Below are 14,645 nucleotides of genomic sequence, written 5' to 3' on the forward strand. Positions count from 1 at the left end.
TTGGCTCAAATGCGATGAAAAATGATTGAAGTGAATCTCCGCTGAATTTCACAGACGGTGACGATTTTACGCACTGGGGACCGTCTCATCAGGTGGAAAGATATTATTTATTACTCCACTTTTCCTTTGGTAAAATCATCCCTGAATTTGTGCTTGTGGAGAGATCTTCATAAGACTATAGCTTTTGTCAAATGTAAGCATTTTTTCTTTGGTATTTTTACTATCATCATTTTCTGCTGTTCCCTAGACCTTGGCTGGAACTTTGAATGTACAACACAGGTATTTTCTGCCTGAAGACTTGAGCCGTCCTCACAAATCAACAGGAAGATGGTCATAAATGTATAATGAGAGAATTTCAGAAGATCATCTTCCCCTAATACAGGAAGAGTCTTAATTTATAAATGAGATGTTAAAGTCATGCACAGCACGTAAGTGGAATTCTGCAAACACTGTGGACAACATTATTTTAGAAGTCAATACTCAAAACACTGAGGGCATGTCTAAGGCATCACTCTGTTTAAATATTTTTCAAGAAAGCAAATTATTTTATGGCAAAACACAAGTACTACTCTTTTGAGCAGTCGCCTACACCATTTAAAGATGTTCTTGTTAAACTTGCAAGGTTTAAGAGACTTATCTTCATATAACTATAGAATTTTCTTCTCCTTTCAGGACTAATTATTTTTCTGTATCGCTGTAGCTATGTCATACCAGGAAATAATCCTGTCCATATGCAAACTACTCATCTGGTTACATTTACGTAGCCAAAATATTTGTTCCCAGAGAAAAGCATTTTAGCATAATGCCTTTTTAAAAATGATGGTGCGCCTGGGTGCCTCAGTGAGTTGAGCGTCCGACTTTGGCCCAGGTCATGATCTCACGGTTTGTGAGTTCGAGCCCCGCGTCAGCTCTGTTCTGACAGCTCAGAGTCTGGAGCCTGCTTCGGATTCTGTGTCTCCCTCTCTCTCTGTCTCAAAAATAAACATTAAAATTTTTTTTTTAAAAGATGAAATAAACACTTCAATTGTGTTATGAAAATATTTCCTTTTTAACACAGAAGAGCATTTAAACATGATCTCCAGTGTATTTTAAACGTGCTAGATAGGAGCATTTCAGCTTACACAAAGTGTTTGAGCTGGTCAGAAGAAGTCAAATATCCGGGAAAGATTCTTTTTGAGTGAAATATTTTAAAGCCATTTTAATACATACTGAGGGATATTAAATCACACAAAGAGTCTGAATGAATCATCCTAGTGCACGGCATAACTTTCATCTCGGGGACATACTAAGCAGACGAACTAATAGTATGTTCCATATTGACTCGCTTGGTTATAAATTCAAAAGTGTCACGTGCTACAGTATTTATAATTATTAAATATATTGAGATGAATTTAAATAAAATGGAATAGCAAATGTTGTCTCTCTGAAACTTTGTTTTCTAGAATCACGCTTTTTCAGAGTCATCAAAATCTGACGTCTGGTTAGAGGAAAGGAAAAAGGGCAGGGGGAGGGGCACGTTTTCATATCATCAAGTTTTGCTCATCATGTAAGATAGTAATGGACTGAACTTACCAGTTTATAATACAGCTTTCGTTTTATTTTAAACATATTTGGCATGATATAAAAATATTGATCACAGTGAGCTTTACCAATTGTTATTGCTATAAAAATGAATGCAGAAACAATCTTTTTAGTGGAAATAAATTATATAGTCATTATTATTTTTTTTTTTTTTTAAATCACAAGAGAAACACCTCAGCTGTTTGGTCCTTGGTAGAAAACCAGTCATTGAAAAGAGGTCTTTTGCAGGTGAGCTCCAGTCCATTTCTGTAAAGTTGTCCACACAGTCCAGCGAACCCTGACTTGTCTTGGTCCACAGGGTCCCACAAAGGTCTCTCTGTTCATGGACAGTTCGAGCGTGGCAACACGGTCTTCCAAGATCGCCAGGTGACAAGTTGGAAAAGAGCGCAGCCTTAGTTCACGTGTGGTCTTTTCCAGTACGAAGGGACACAGCGACACACTTCCTCACTAAATGTAAGTCCTTGTTCACAAGGCTTCAGCCGATTCGTACACGGTCTTCTGTAACAACTAGGAAAACAGAGAGGAAAGCGTTTGTGTTGACGACCAACGCAACGGATTCACGATGCTACAAACGCAGTTGTTTTTCTGCATTTAAAACGAGAACAAAGTTACTCATGTGATCATAGACTGTTCTTAGGTTTCTGTCTTTCTGAAGTTGGAGGCTGAGAATTAGAAAACCGAGGAGGACCGCAAAAGCCTAAAACCAGTGTTGCTGCTCGAACAGATGTGAGGGGGAGGTGATGTGAGCACTGGTTCTTTTGAAGTGTCCCCTGCTTTGTGGATGAAAGGAGCATAAAAGAGAGACCGGGAAAGTGAGTGTTGAAGTTCTGCAGATAGAGTGTGAGCCCAGAGGCGTGGCGGAGTCCCCAGGAGTCTGGGTGCTTGTGTGGAACTCAGACTTGGAAGGGATGACCGTGGGCCCCGGTGGGGAGCCCCGCCCTCCCTTTGTTTCTCTCCACCTGGCAGGCAGCTGGCTGTGCCACGGGGTCCCTGTCCCTCTCCGCCTGGGCTCCAGGGGAGAAGAAGGCGGTCTGGGGGAGGGGGAGAGGGACGGTGCTTCCCTGGGCCCCCCTCTCTTCCCACCCTGGACTTCCAGTGGGGAAAGGACAGATGCTCCAAAGGCCCTATTGCTCCAGTGAACGGGAGCTGCCTCTGAAGAAGCTTGGGGGGTGTGAGACATGTCCAGTGCAAGAACGGGATGGGCGTCCAGGGCATAAGGCAGCGTGGCCTGGCAGGGAGATCAAAAGCACGCTACAGAGACCCTGCACATGTGAGTTGGAAGTGTCATTTCTTGTGCTCCGGAAAACATATCTAGTTCAAGTGTTACTTTTTTTTTCTCCTCTAAGTGCAAGTGCATTATTGTTGGACTACTGGTATTCCTTTACTAAAAAGATGCAATTCTCAATGATCAATGGAAGCTGATGATTAAGGCAGTGGACAAAAAATATATACTCTGCCCCTCTCCGACACTTTTGGAATACATATTAAGAAATGAGTGTCCACATTTTCAAAATATTATATGTTTTTGCTTCGATGTATACATATACACCTGGAAGTATATCCTTAGAAAAATGAACACAGCCTTTCAGTAAACAGAAAGTCTTCATGAAACAACGTATACTATTAGGAGAATTACAAAGATGGAAATCTTTTCTCTTAGGTTAATATAATAATTCTGTAGACAAGTATGGTGGCTGGTTTAGTCTTATGGAAAGATAAGATCAGGCTTTCCAAGTATAGTACGGTCTCTTAAAAGGGTTCACTGTGCAAAATGGTTAATAATCTGTAGTAAGACTTAGTATATACAATATTCTGCCTTTTTGAAGTATCCTTCTGGGAGGCAGATACCCAGATAAAATTGGGATACAGTTGTTGCTCAAGATATTCTAAAAAGGAAACACAAGATCCCTATAAGATACTCTGACACAGTAATGGAAGAACACAATGTCATCCATGAGATACCTAGATTCACTGAAGTTCCCTTATGCAGCAGCTAAAATGTTAGTGTGGACAGATCATCGGCGACATAAATTAGAACAGGAACACAAGCCTCACGAGCATCAAAAAGATGGAAATTTTACTTATTGGGAAAAGTAGTAACCATTAATGTAGGTAGGAAATTGTAGATACGTGAAATTGAATTTTTTAAACATGTTTGTTTATTTTGAGAGAGTGAGAGAAAGAGGAATGAATGAATCCCTAGCAGGCTCAGAGAGAGAGAGAGAGAGAGAGAGAATGAATTCCTAGTCCCTAGCAGGCTCCATGCTGTCAGTACAGAGCCTGACATGGGACTCGATCTCAAGAACCATGAGATCACGACTGGAGCTGAGATCAAGAGTCGGACGCCTAACCGACCTAGCCTCCCAAGAGTCTCCCCCAGCCCCCCAATTTAAGTTTTAGGTCATGTGAGTGCTTGGCTGTTGCAAGGGCATTATTGCCATCTCTAAAGAGTGTGCCGGAAGAAGAGAAGCCAGTGTTGGTGATGACGAACCGACGGTCTGAGAGCTGAAAGGGCAGCGAGGAGAGTGAAATGTTATGTCAGCCAGGACAAAGAGGGGAGCTTTGAGAAAAAGTACACAAAGGACAGGTTACACGAACACCGACGTGTCCACTGAATTTGGCAGTGGAGTCTACGGATACCTTCCATAGAACTTTCTCATGGAATGCCAGGGCATAACCTCGATTACAGCTGGTTAAATATGTGACAGATGCAAGAGGTGAACACAATTGCCAAGTGCCTAGGTCTTGGTGCAAGTTCGAAGAGGACCGAGCTTCGCTGCTAACATACGCTCAGCATCCCAGTAAGATGCTAATGAGATGTAAGTCTGGGAATGCTCATAAGCTGAGGGGAAAGAAAAGTAGTTGACGACGTCAAAAGTACGGGAGAGAGGCCTGTCTGGTGGAGCAAGGTTGAAGAAAATGCCGGAGACACCGATCTGGCTAAAATGCAGACCACCTCACCCTCAGGTTAAAGAGGAAGCAGCTCAACCCTGGAAGGGTCTGAGTCCAACGGTCTCATTTTCTTTTTCTTGGTGGAAAAGGGGGCAGAATCCACGTTTCAGGAATGAGTCTTGAATAATCTTGAGCGATATATTGATTTATTTCTCTAACTCCACTATTCAGCTTAACTGTCATTCTTTCTCGATACAACTCTACAATTAGTGGCACTATCCTGTCCTTTGAATATTTTGCATAGACGTTTCTGCACTGAGGACAGGTGTCCTGCATTATGATGACATCATAATTTTTGGTGGGGGCAGTTGAGTGTTGTTCGGATGTTCCAGAAACGCTCGTCAAGGGACTGTCCCGTGCCTCTGTCTCCCTACCACTATCACAGCCTCAGCCTCTGGGACAAGGATTAGCGCGTGTTCGGAGCTTGGATCTGGTTTGGGTTCCCAGGGCTCCTGTCTTGTTTTTCTCAGGAGTAAACACGGTCTCAGCGGAAGTTTAACCTTGGTTAGAAAATAACAGAATTCGCCTCCCAGAACTTAACTGGTCTCATTCTAAAAAGCAACTGCTCTTTTGGTTGAGAAAAACTATTCTCAGTAAGACAAGTGAATACGATTTATGAAGATTTCTTACCTGCATGTTTGATGTTGAAATTTCTTTCCTTTTAAGAAGCATTTCTGTGAATTTTCTGTACACTCACAGGCACATTTTCCAGGGTTTAGGGGCTGACTTCTTGGACAGGTTCTTTTACATATGCACTGGCACGTGTTTTCATCAAATTCTCTGTTGGCCCCACATGAGTTGGGTAAAAGTTTGTTTTTACAGACACACTGGCATGAGTTTCTGTCTAGTTCTTTGTGGGGTCCACAGCTGGAAGGCCGGAGCCCCCCTCTGCAGACACACTGACACGTCTCTTCATCAAGCTCCTTGTTGGGTCCACAGATATCATGGGATCCATCTGTAGAGTCTAGACAAATACAGTCAGACATCTTTACTATACCTTACTTAGCACCGGGTGTGGTGGGAAACAATTAAAAGCATTTAAAAGTGTCTTCGTGTGTTTCATTGAAGGGTTGTGCACAAACATGGGTATGTTCCTTTACAAGGAAATTCAAAATAATCCCACTGTCAAGTAGAAAATGGCCCGTTTTGTAGTCACTTATTTCAGAGCAAGATGATCTGAATACCATACATGTGCTTTTAATATTAACATATCTGTTGACCAAAATAGAGACCCTTGGCAGTTAGTCTTTAAAACATCATTCTGCTTACCTTCCCCAGAATTAGAAGGAAAAATAAAATCTTGCTGAGCCAGGCACCTGCACAGGTGATCATTCCAGATGTAGTTTGTGGGGCAAGTCTTGTTTGCAGCCTGGCACCTTGGGGAGAGAGAGACACACGAATTAATAGTCTAACTGGTACGCAGAAGGGGTCGTCTCTATTCTTACCGACGTATCACAAAGCCAATGAATGCTTGTGAAGAAGCTTTACCATGACAGAAGGATGTATGAAGTGAAATGTGAATATTCCCTCTCAGACTACCCTCCTCACTCCCATGTGCGGCCAAATTCTAAGCCCAGCAGGGACCACTCTCGGTGGTGTGGTCTTGTATCACTTCCAGACTTTTATCGGGTTAAGGCAAGTACATTTACTTGTATAATCACGTAGTGGTTTAGCTTGTGTACAAATGGAATAAGCCTCTTCTATCACTCTGGAATTTCTTTCTTCCACTAAACAATATATTGTGGATATCTTCATAGGTTACATCATCATGTACTGTTACATCCACTGTTTAGTGGTGACACAGTAGTCCATCAAATGGATGTACTATGAATCTCCGATTGGTAGCTAATGAAATTGCTTCCTACTTTTGGCTTTTTCAAATAATTCGATAGGAAACATCTTCATACATTTACCTTTACTGACCTTTCTTTTTTTAATTTTATTTTTTAACGTCTATTCAGTTTTGAGAGAAAGAGACAGAGTGTGAGTGGGGGAGGGGCAGAGAGAGAGGAAGACACAGAATCCCAAGCAGTCTCCAGGCTCTGAGCTGTCAGCGCAGAGCCCGACGCAGGACTTGAACTCACGGACTGTGAGATCATGACCTGAGCTGAAGTCAGATGCTCAACCAACTGAGCCACCCAGGTGCCCCTTTCCTGATGTTTCTGAAACACAGATACCTATAACTATAAAGTGTCCGTTAATACAAATTTCCACTCTACACTCCACCAGAAAGGCATCGAAGTCTTGTTAACGCTACTGTTCTAGGTTTTCCTCCCTCTCTCCTTCCTTTTCTTCTATCCTCATTATTTCGGTAAAAGTTATGAATATACGGGCTTCAGTCAAGTACACCAAGCGCTCTTTTGCTGCAGCTGTCCCACTGTTGGCTAACTGGGCCACCTTCATGTTGACGCCTGTATGAAATGAGCCCTCTAGTTTGAAGCTTCTCTGGCATGAACAGATGTCACAAGCTCATCTTCCCCATTTCCCCCCTACCCCCAGAATCAGCCATTCTTTCAAGGGGCCCTAATGCTGCTTGTTGGAAAATGGCATTTGGGATTAGGTCCGTTCAGTGACATCAGGTTACACTGACCTTTGTGGGGCACAGCACTAGAAAATGCGTGTATATCCCATAGAATGTCTCTGTAGGTAATGTTTACCCAATAGAAGGACTCTTGGCTCCTAATATCCTAACTTAGAGTGTATATAAATTTCTTACTACCTAATTGTTCAGCTGAGGTTGGTGCAGGGGAAATAATTATACAATTATATCTTCCACACTCAGTATCGTGAACGACAGGTGATAGGAGTGTGTTGGGTTACATTCCAAACTGTTAGAACATAACATCATCTTCACAGGGCCACTGAGTGTAAGCAAACAGGACATGTGCTTTGGATGGTGCTAAGAAAAGTTTCAGAGGCCTACTGTGTGATGAGGTAATGACACATCTTTCGTTAAAAGACAGCCTGATGTCTTGAACAGCACCACAGAAAGGAATTTTTGAACAGTATAAGCACATCTATATTTTGCAATCACTTTTTCCTGGACAACCACTTCTGAGAATTTATGGGAACTCTCCCACCCAGCAGTCTCTACAGGAGCCCCAAGACCCATAAAATCTCTACTGGTTCCATTCGGTATGATTGTTTCCCTAAAACACCTTCCCCACAGCACTGCGAATGGCAATGACTGTCTTACCCTTACCCCTCCTTCCTTGTGCCTTTCTTCAAGGGTCATGTCTCCAGCTTGATGAAAAACCATCTGTGATGGAAAGTTTTCTTGAATTTTTTGATTTGTAACACGTCTTTGAACGCTGTGTGCTATCTGCTTTCCTGTCTCATAAGCTAATTAATTTCTCATTCAGCATGCAACTAATCCAAGTAACCACATATAAAGCAACTGTGTGTTAACAACTATGATAACTGCTGGATGATCAAGGGAATAGCGTTTGAGCATTTTAGATCCTATCAAGATAGGATGTTCCTTTTCCTACAGATAGTTAAGTTATTTTGTAGGGGATTAGTTATGTTTGGGGTTTCCCTACAATACTTTATAATTCTTCCCATTTAAAACAATAAAAGATATGTTTGCAATGTATATTTTTGGAAATAGGTTATTGATTTTAAGTAAAAGACACATGTACATATTTTTAGGAAAAAACAAACAGTCACAGAGCTATGTCCAAATACAATGTAACATTACTGGGGTTTTAAATGTACCCCTTTGACTTCATACTAATAACTTCCATTAAAATCTTTGTTACTAACAATCTTTATATTTTCTAAAGTATATATAAGAATATATTTGCCTTATATGCTACATGCCTTTTTATTTATAATTTTATTTTTTGAAACATTTATGTGATTTCAGTTAAAATTATGAGCAAATATATATTCAGAGGATTCATTCTGACCCACGTCCTAAGCATGCTGATACTTTTTGTAGCTTTTTGTTTTCAGTGTTTCTTTCTGTAAATAAAGGAAAAGTACATGCATGTATATCTTTTCCTCCATTCTGTTACACAGAAGACAGCCTCTCTTACATGTGGTTCCAAACCTTGCTTTTCTTGTGAACAATATCCCCTGGGGAGCATTGTACTTTTCCGATAATTTTATGTATTCCCAAGAACAAGTCTCTACTTACCACATATTTTTGTCATTAGAATTTTCTTGGTTAATCACAAACCATTGTTCCACATAACATTTAGACAGTATCACTTTTCTAAAACAATATCGTTTTTTCCTTTATCTCCTTTCCAAAGTGTTAGTACCCTTCCATCAAATAAGATGCAGCTATGTTTGGTTACAGATTACTCTTCTGTAAGTGAAGAGAAGTCCATTTTGGCTGTATTGCCCTACTCTTGACATATACGTGAGTTAAGTAACACACTCCCATTTTGGTATCAGGAGGGCACAGCGCTGTGGTGGTTGCAGTAGAACGGAATTTTCATTTTGCCAATACGTGATTTATACTGCCATTACCGAAACCCAGCATTCTCCCAGCTGTTAGCTGTAATCCACCAGTGGATCACAAATCAATTATAAGGGATGGGAAATGCATTCTTAATGTAAAAGAATGACATATAATAAAATACTACTAGAATGCACCCATAAAGATGGTTTCTGCAATTATATGCCACTTATGTATATGCATATATATTTGTAATATATGTAATATGCATATATAAACATGTATATATAAATATGCATGTATACACCCTCACACATACAACCTTCCCCCCTCTGCCACATGTGTATATGTGAATATGGTAGCAATGTCAAATGAGTTCTTTTTTTACTTATAGTAGTTGATAAACACATGACTAAGCTATTTATTTTTTATGGAAAGAAGTATCCAGAGATCTAGAGATCCCCATCACTAGCCAAGTGAGACTGGTCAGTAATGGGTCCTTTAACTGCAGGAGCGTGTGCTAACGTATCCGTGCTGAACTTTCAGTAGGTATACAAGATTGTGCACCCTAAATAGATATGAAAATAAAACATTTCCTGTTTCCCATGAAGTAAGGAAAAAAGTAGAGTTTTATAATATTTCACATTCTTAAAAATATAAGTTCAAAAATATGGACCATGTATAGAAACCAATGTAGGAATGTATTTCTGAAAATGTCACAACAAGGTATCTACTGTCTAGTTTTACAGAACGGTTTCATATAATCTGGCCACACTAGGCATTTTGACTTTGCACATTCATGTTGAGTAAAAATATAGTCTTCAGAATAACAATTTCAATTATGTTACACCTGAAGTGTTTTTGCTAAAGTAAACTTGATATTACTAATTATGCTTTGCTAAAGGTGAGCTAAATATTTTAAGTCCTAATATTCTTAAAACTTAAATTTCTAGAAAAATGACTTTAGAAGCTTTGCCAAAAATAAGTAACTCCTACTTTTCAATGTTAACCTATTTTAATGTTGAAATTTGAAATCCTGCTAGATACCATTTAATTAAAGAAACATGTACCTGCATAGATTACATTTTCATAATTATTAAATGAGGATCCCTACTCTAAAAGTGAATGGCAAGTTGTTAGCATTTAAAGCTTCTCATGTGAGAAAAAAGGAGACACAATTTCCAAAGTATTATTTTAGAATGAAAGAAAATGTTTTTACTGTGGATAGAGGGGTGAGCACAATTTACTTATCTTCTCCATATCTTAATCTCCAAAGCATTTTTATTCTATTGAGATATTTCTTCAAGTTCTGCACATTGATGTGTGTAAACACATTAAAACGTTTAAATAAATTAGTTATTTTGTACATTGTATTTATAAGATGATTCCAGGGCACATTTTGTCTCCAAAGCCAATGCTTATGCCATTACTTGTAAATCTCGGTGGAAAATCACATGTAAATAAATGAACTTGCCTACTTTTCCTTTCCCCCCGTACATATAACCGTAGCCCCGTTTATATTTATGCAGGTAAAAGACGCTTTTCTTAAGAATTCTGTCATTACTTCACCGGTTTGGTAGCTACTGCTAGTTAAGAGCAGAGAACAAAAGTGTAAGGGGATGTGTGTTACAGAATAATGGATTTAATGATCAAAATCGTTCTTATGTTGCCGTTGATCTCTCTCTTGAGATTTTCAAGGACGGATATGTCCTGTGTGTACTGGATGAGTTACTGATACTGGATGAGTTACTGGCTCTTGTGCCTGGGCCACTGCAGCAGACTGTTTTCTGCACACTGTTGTTTGGGTTCTTTCAACTTCTCTACTCTTTGCCCCTTGAGTTTTTATATACTTGGAAATCTCCCGACCCCCCAAATCCGTATTTAAGGAATGCAGACACATTACCACCTTTTGTTTGGCATTAGTGAGAACTGACCTGAATGTATTTCGTAATATATCTCTAAGTGAGAAACAATGAACGGCGTCTTGATTTGTATTAAACTACTACTGATCTACTTGACCAAATATCTCTTAAAATATTTCATAGATCATTCAAGATGAGTGTTAACATTAACTGAATATACATTCAAGTTGTGGCACTCAATGGCTTTTTGAAATAGCACATTGTCTCTGTGACATGAACTGTGTTATTAATCAAGTACTCTCATTGGCATCTATTTTCGTAAGGTGCCTTCACAACAATGCAACTGATTAAAATTGAGGAAAGTGTGGTACCTGTAATACAGTCGTGTTCCTTAAGTAGCAATCCTGCCTTAAATCTATTCAATGTGTAGTGTGATCCAGTAATATTCATTTGAAAGCATGTGCTGTGGGCTCTCCTACATTTCTTCTGAGCATCTTGATATCATCCAATGAGCTAGCCAATAATATGCTCTGTACTCCATTAAGAAAACACAGAGGGGGCACTCTGACCATGTTAATACTTTGGATAAATACCCAAATACAGGTTTGGTTCCCTAAATGCCAACTGTTGCTGTCATCTGAACTTCACCCGCTAGGATTAGCAATCACTCAGACCTGTAATTATATTTTGAAAGCATATCCACCCAGACCCTCCCAAGATTGCTGTCAGAGTAGCAGCTGCACGGGCAACTCTTTTCTTTCACTCTCAGAGCCACACAGCCCTGGGGAAAAGACTGCAACAGTTTGATTTCCAAAGACTGAATTGTGTTGGTCTTGAGTTCTTTATGCATGGCCCTTGATTACACTTGACTATCTGATGCAAGGTATTAATAATAGGGGAATCTAGGGAATAAGGGTATGGAGTAGATGGGAATTCTTTATACCTTTTTCTCAGTTTTTCTATAAGCCTAAAACTTCTAAAAAAAAAAAAAAGGCTGTGCTTTCACCTGTTATCGTTCAGAAGACAGAAACCAGACAGTCCAAAGGTGGGTGCACAGGTCAGCACAGTTAGCTTCCTGTTAGAAAAAATATGCTCCAAGGCCTGGAGACTCTTACCAGAGTTCCATGGCTAAATGGATTCATGTTAATCAGTGCTCATTCGAAGGGCTTAGACAATATTTAGATAATAACGAGCTTTGTAAAAAGAAAAAAAGGATGAGCAGACCTATGAATTAAGGTTTCAGAAATAACTGCATATGATCAGGAGAGTTTTAAACCTATCAAGAGGGGATTTTCAGGGCAGGACACAGATGCATGTTTTAAAATAGTGGAAAAGTAGTTTCTGGCCACCTGGAGCAAGACTTCATGTCCCAGTTTCACTGGCAGAGGTATTGTCTCTGCATTTCTGTTCTGATGCAGTTTACTAACTGCATCATGCTACTCTATTTTTGGTAAAGCAAGAATGGAATGCATGATCTTGAAATGAGAAGGAAAGAAATAATTAAAAGGAGAAAATCAAAGCCTAATGGATATTCAAGCTTCTAAGCATTCAGACTGAGGATCTGTTATAGATTAATGAAGACACTGAGCCCTCAAGTTCTACATCAAAGGTTGCCAGGGCGATAAATTTGCTCTGTTCCTTGGAGAAGAGAGTCGTTCTCACACGAATGAAATTTTCCTTAATAAGCCCGGGTAACTCTAACTTCTTAGAGGCAAATATGTTTTATTTTGTGTCTTAGTAAACAATGTTGACAACTTCGTAAAAGAAATGAAAACCAGAAAACAAATAAAAATGAATGAGCCTTCAAGCTAGAGTTTTCAATTTTCTCTTTTTTCACCCCTTCTTTTCCTCTGTTACCACATCATGGCTCTCCCCCAAAGACTGGCAGAACCTCTTTATCAGGTTGAAATCATACATATTTCTATTTTGTATTCATTAAAAAATCCAAGGTACCCTGGCTATGCTGAGCATGGTCTTGTCACTCCCCTACCAAACAAAACACTCCGCATGCTCCCCAATACCTCCACAGGAAGGGTGAAACTCTCTAGGCTGGTACCCAAAGCTTCCTAAGCACAGCCTTAGCACTGCCTTCTTAATTGAATCTCCGAAGGCCTTCTTCCATTAACACCCAATCCTCGTCGATTCAATTCTCATGGATTTATTGTCCCCAGAATGTGCTATTTCCTTTAGGAACCCTTTAGGAACATTGTCAGTGATAACCAATTAACCAATGAATTTACCACTGGGTAGAATTCATTTCATGGCACTTATGTTTCAAATGTGACATCTCTCTCCTTTGATTTTACTCTCTTCCTAGTATGTAGTATATTGCTTCCCTATAGTCTGTATCGTAGAATAAACATGAATATGCATTCACTCACTCATTCGTTCATTCATTCATTCATCCATACAATGGAATACTACACAGGTATTTAATGAATAAAGGGGGCCTAGAGACCTCAAAATGATTACATCTCTAAAACATCATGTTCAGAGAAAAAAGTACTGTCACCATTTTAACATATTTTAAGCAAAGCCGTACTATACATTCTTTTGTCTTATAAAAATGGAAGAGCATGAATGAAGATACAATTTTCAATCAGTGGTTACCTCTGGCAAGGAAGGGTGCTGAATGGTGACCATGGCTTTGGGTTGTTGTCTTGAGTGAGTATGACAGAATTGGGGTGGAGGGATATGTCGTTTTTGCATTTTTTTTTTTGTTCTTTCCTGTATGTTTGAAGGGTTTTTTGTTTTTAATATAAAGAAGTTAAAAATGTAGTCATGACTGCATCCCCAAAGGAATGGATTGACTCCAAATTTAGTCTGAATCTCTGGTTTGCCACTCCTGAGTTGTGTGATGTTGGGGCAAATGACCTAATCCCCCTGATTCAGTTTCTCATATGTAACTGGGAATTCCACTCCCTTGTTTCTTCTTCCTCCTTCTCAAAGTGGTTGTGCAAGATAGGGTATTAATAAGTGCTGTCTCTGTTTCATGAACTTCAGATAAGGGAGTCCGTCACAGTAACTCATGAGCTTTTTCTAAGACTTGATCTTCTGACCACTTCTTTGTTCCTTGAATTCTTGTTTGGCTTTTGCAATACCCTTTGGATTCTGTAGTAACTAGTTTTGAATCCCTGATTTTTCTGACTATTCTCAGTCTCTGCACAGACTATTAGTCTCTGCACAGACTATTATTTCTCCCAGTTTCTTAGATATTGATATTCTGCATACTGCCAGCTGCTGCTGCTTTTTTTACTGTCTCTATTCTCCTCGGTTGGGCTCATCTCTTCCAACGCTCTATCAGCTTCATGCTGGCAGTGGCCACCTTAGCGCCCTCCCAGCTCCAGATCCTACCGCCTTGCAAACATTTCTCTTTGATTTCTTAGAGATGCCACTCTTCCTGTGAACACGTGTTCCCTGTCTTGGTGAATACTGTCCATGCACTGCACCCTCAACTTCTGCCTCTGTCCTGTACATGCCATGCCCAAGTCGTGACTTTCTCAAAATTGTCTCTCCATCTCTTTTCTTTCCATCCCCATTTGCACCGCCTTGGTTCCTACCCTTGTTGCTTCTCTATGAGATTATTTCAGAAGCTTCTTCTCCAGTTTTTCCACCTCTTGTTTTGGGGCTCAATCTACCTACTACGGTGCTATCCATGATTTTTCTATTATCACACTGCCATCCAGATGTTCTTTCTATAATGTACAATGTAAATATCACGGGTCATACATGTATCTCTTAATGGCTCCTGAGAGACTTGAAGACAAAGTCCATCCTTGGTATGGCAGACACAGTTCTCTGTACCTCTGCAGACGCGGGCATCTTGTGTGTGATGGGAGGGA

The 14,645-nt window shown here is 39.8% G+C and overlaps 1 protein-coding gene across 2 annotated transcripts in view; it reads right to left on the minus strand.

Annotated features, from left to right (window-relative positions):
- Nucleotides 1–1,575: 1,575 nt before the first annotated feature.
- Nucleotides 1,576–14,645, minus strand: part of VEGFC (vascular endothelial growth factor C) — a 108,838-nt gene continuing 95,768 nt past the window's right edge. For both annotated transcript variants that reach the window (XM_027077050.2, XM_053216255.1), the window contains exons 5-7: nt 5,803–5,909; nt 5,164–5,497; nt 1,576–2,088 (exon numbers count right to left, since the gene is read on the minus strand). In XM_027077050.2, the coding sequence (XP_026932851.1) occupies nt 1,974–2,088; nt 5,164–5,497; nt 5,803–5,909 (556 nt within the window). In that variant the 3' untranslated portion in view covers nt 1,576–1,973. The remainder of the gene's footprint in view (nt 2,089–5,163; nt 5,498–5,802; nt 5,910–14,645) is intronic.

This window comes from Acinonyx jubatus, chromosome B1, assembly GCF_027475565.1.
Source record: "Acinonyx jubatus isolate Ajub_Pintada_27869175 chromosome B1, VMU_Ajub_asm_v1.0, whole genome shotgun sequence".
Classification (NCBI taxonomy): Eukaryota; Metazoa; Chordata; class Mammalia; order Carnivora; family Felidae; genus Acinonyx; species Acinonyx jubatus.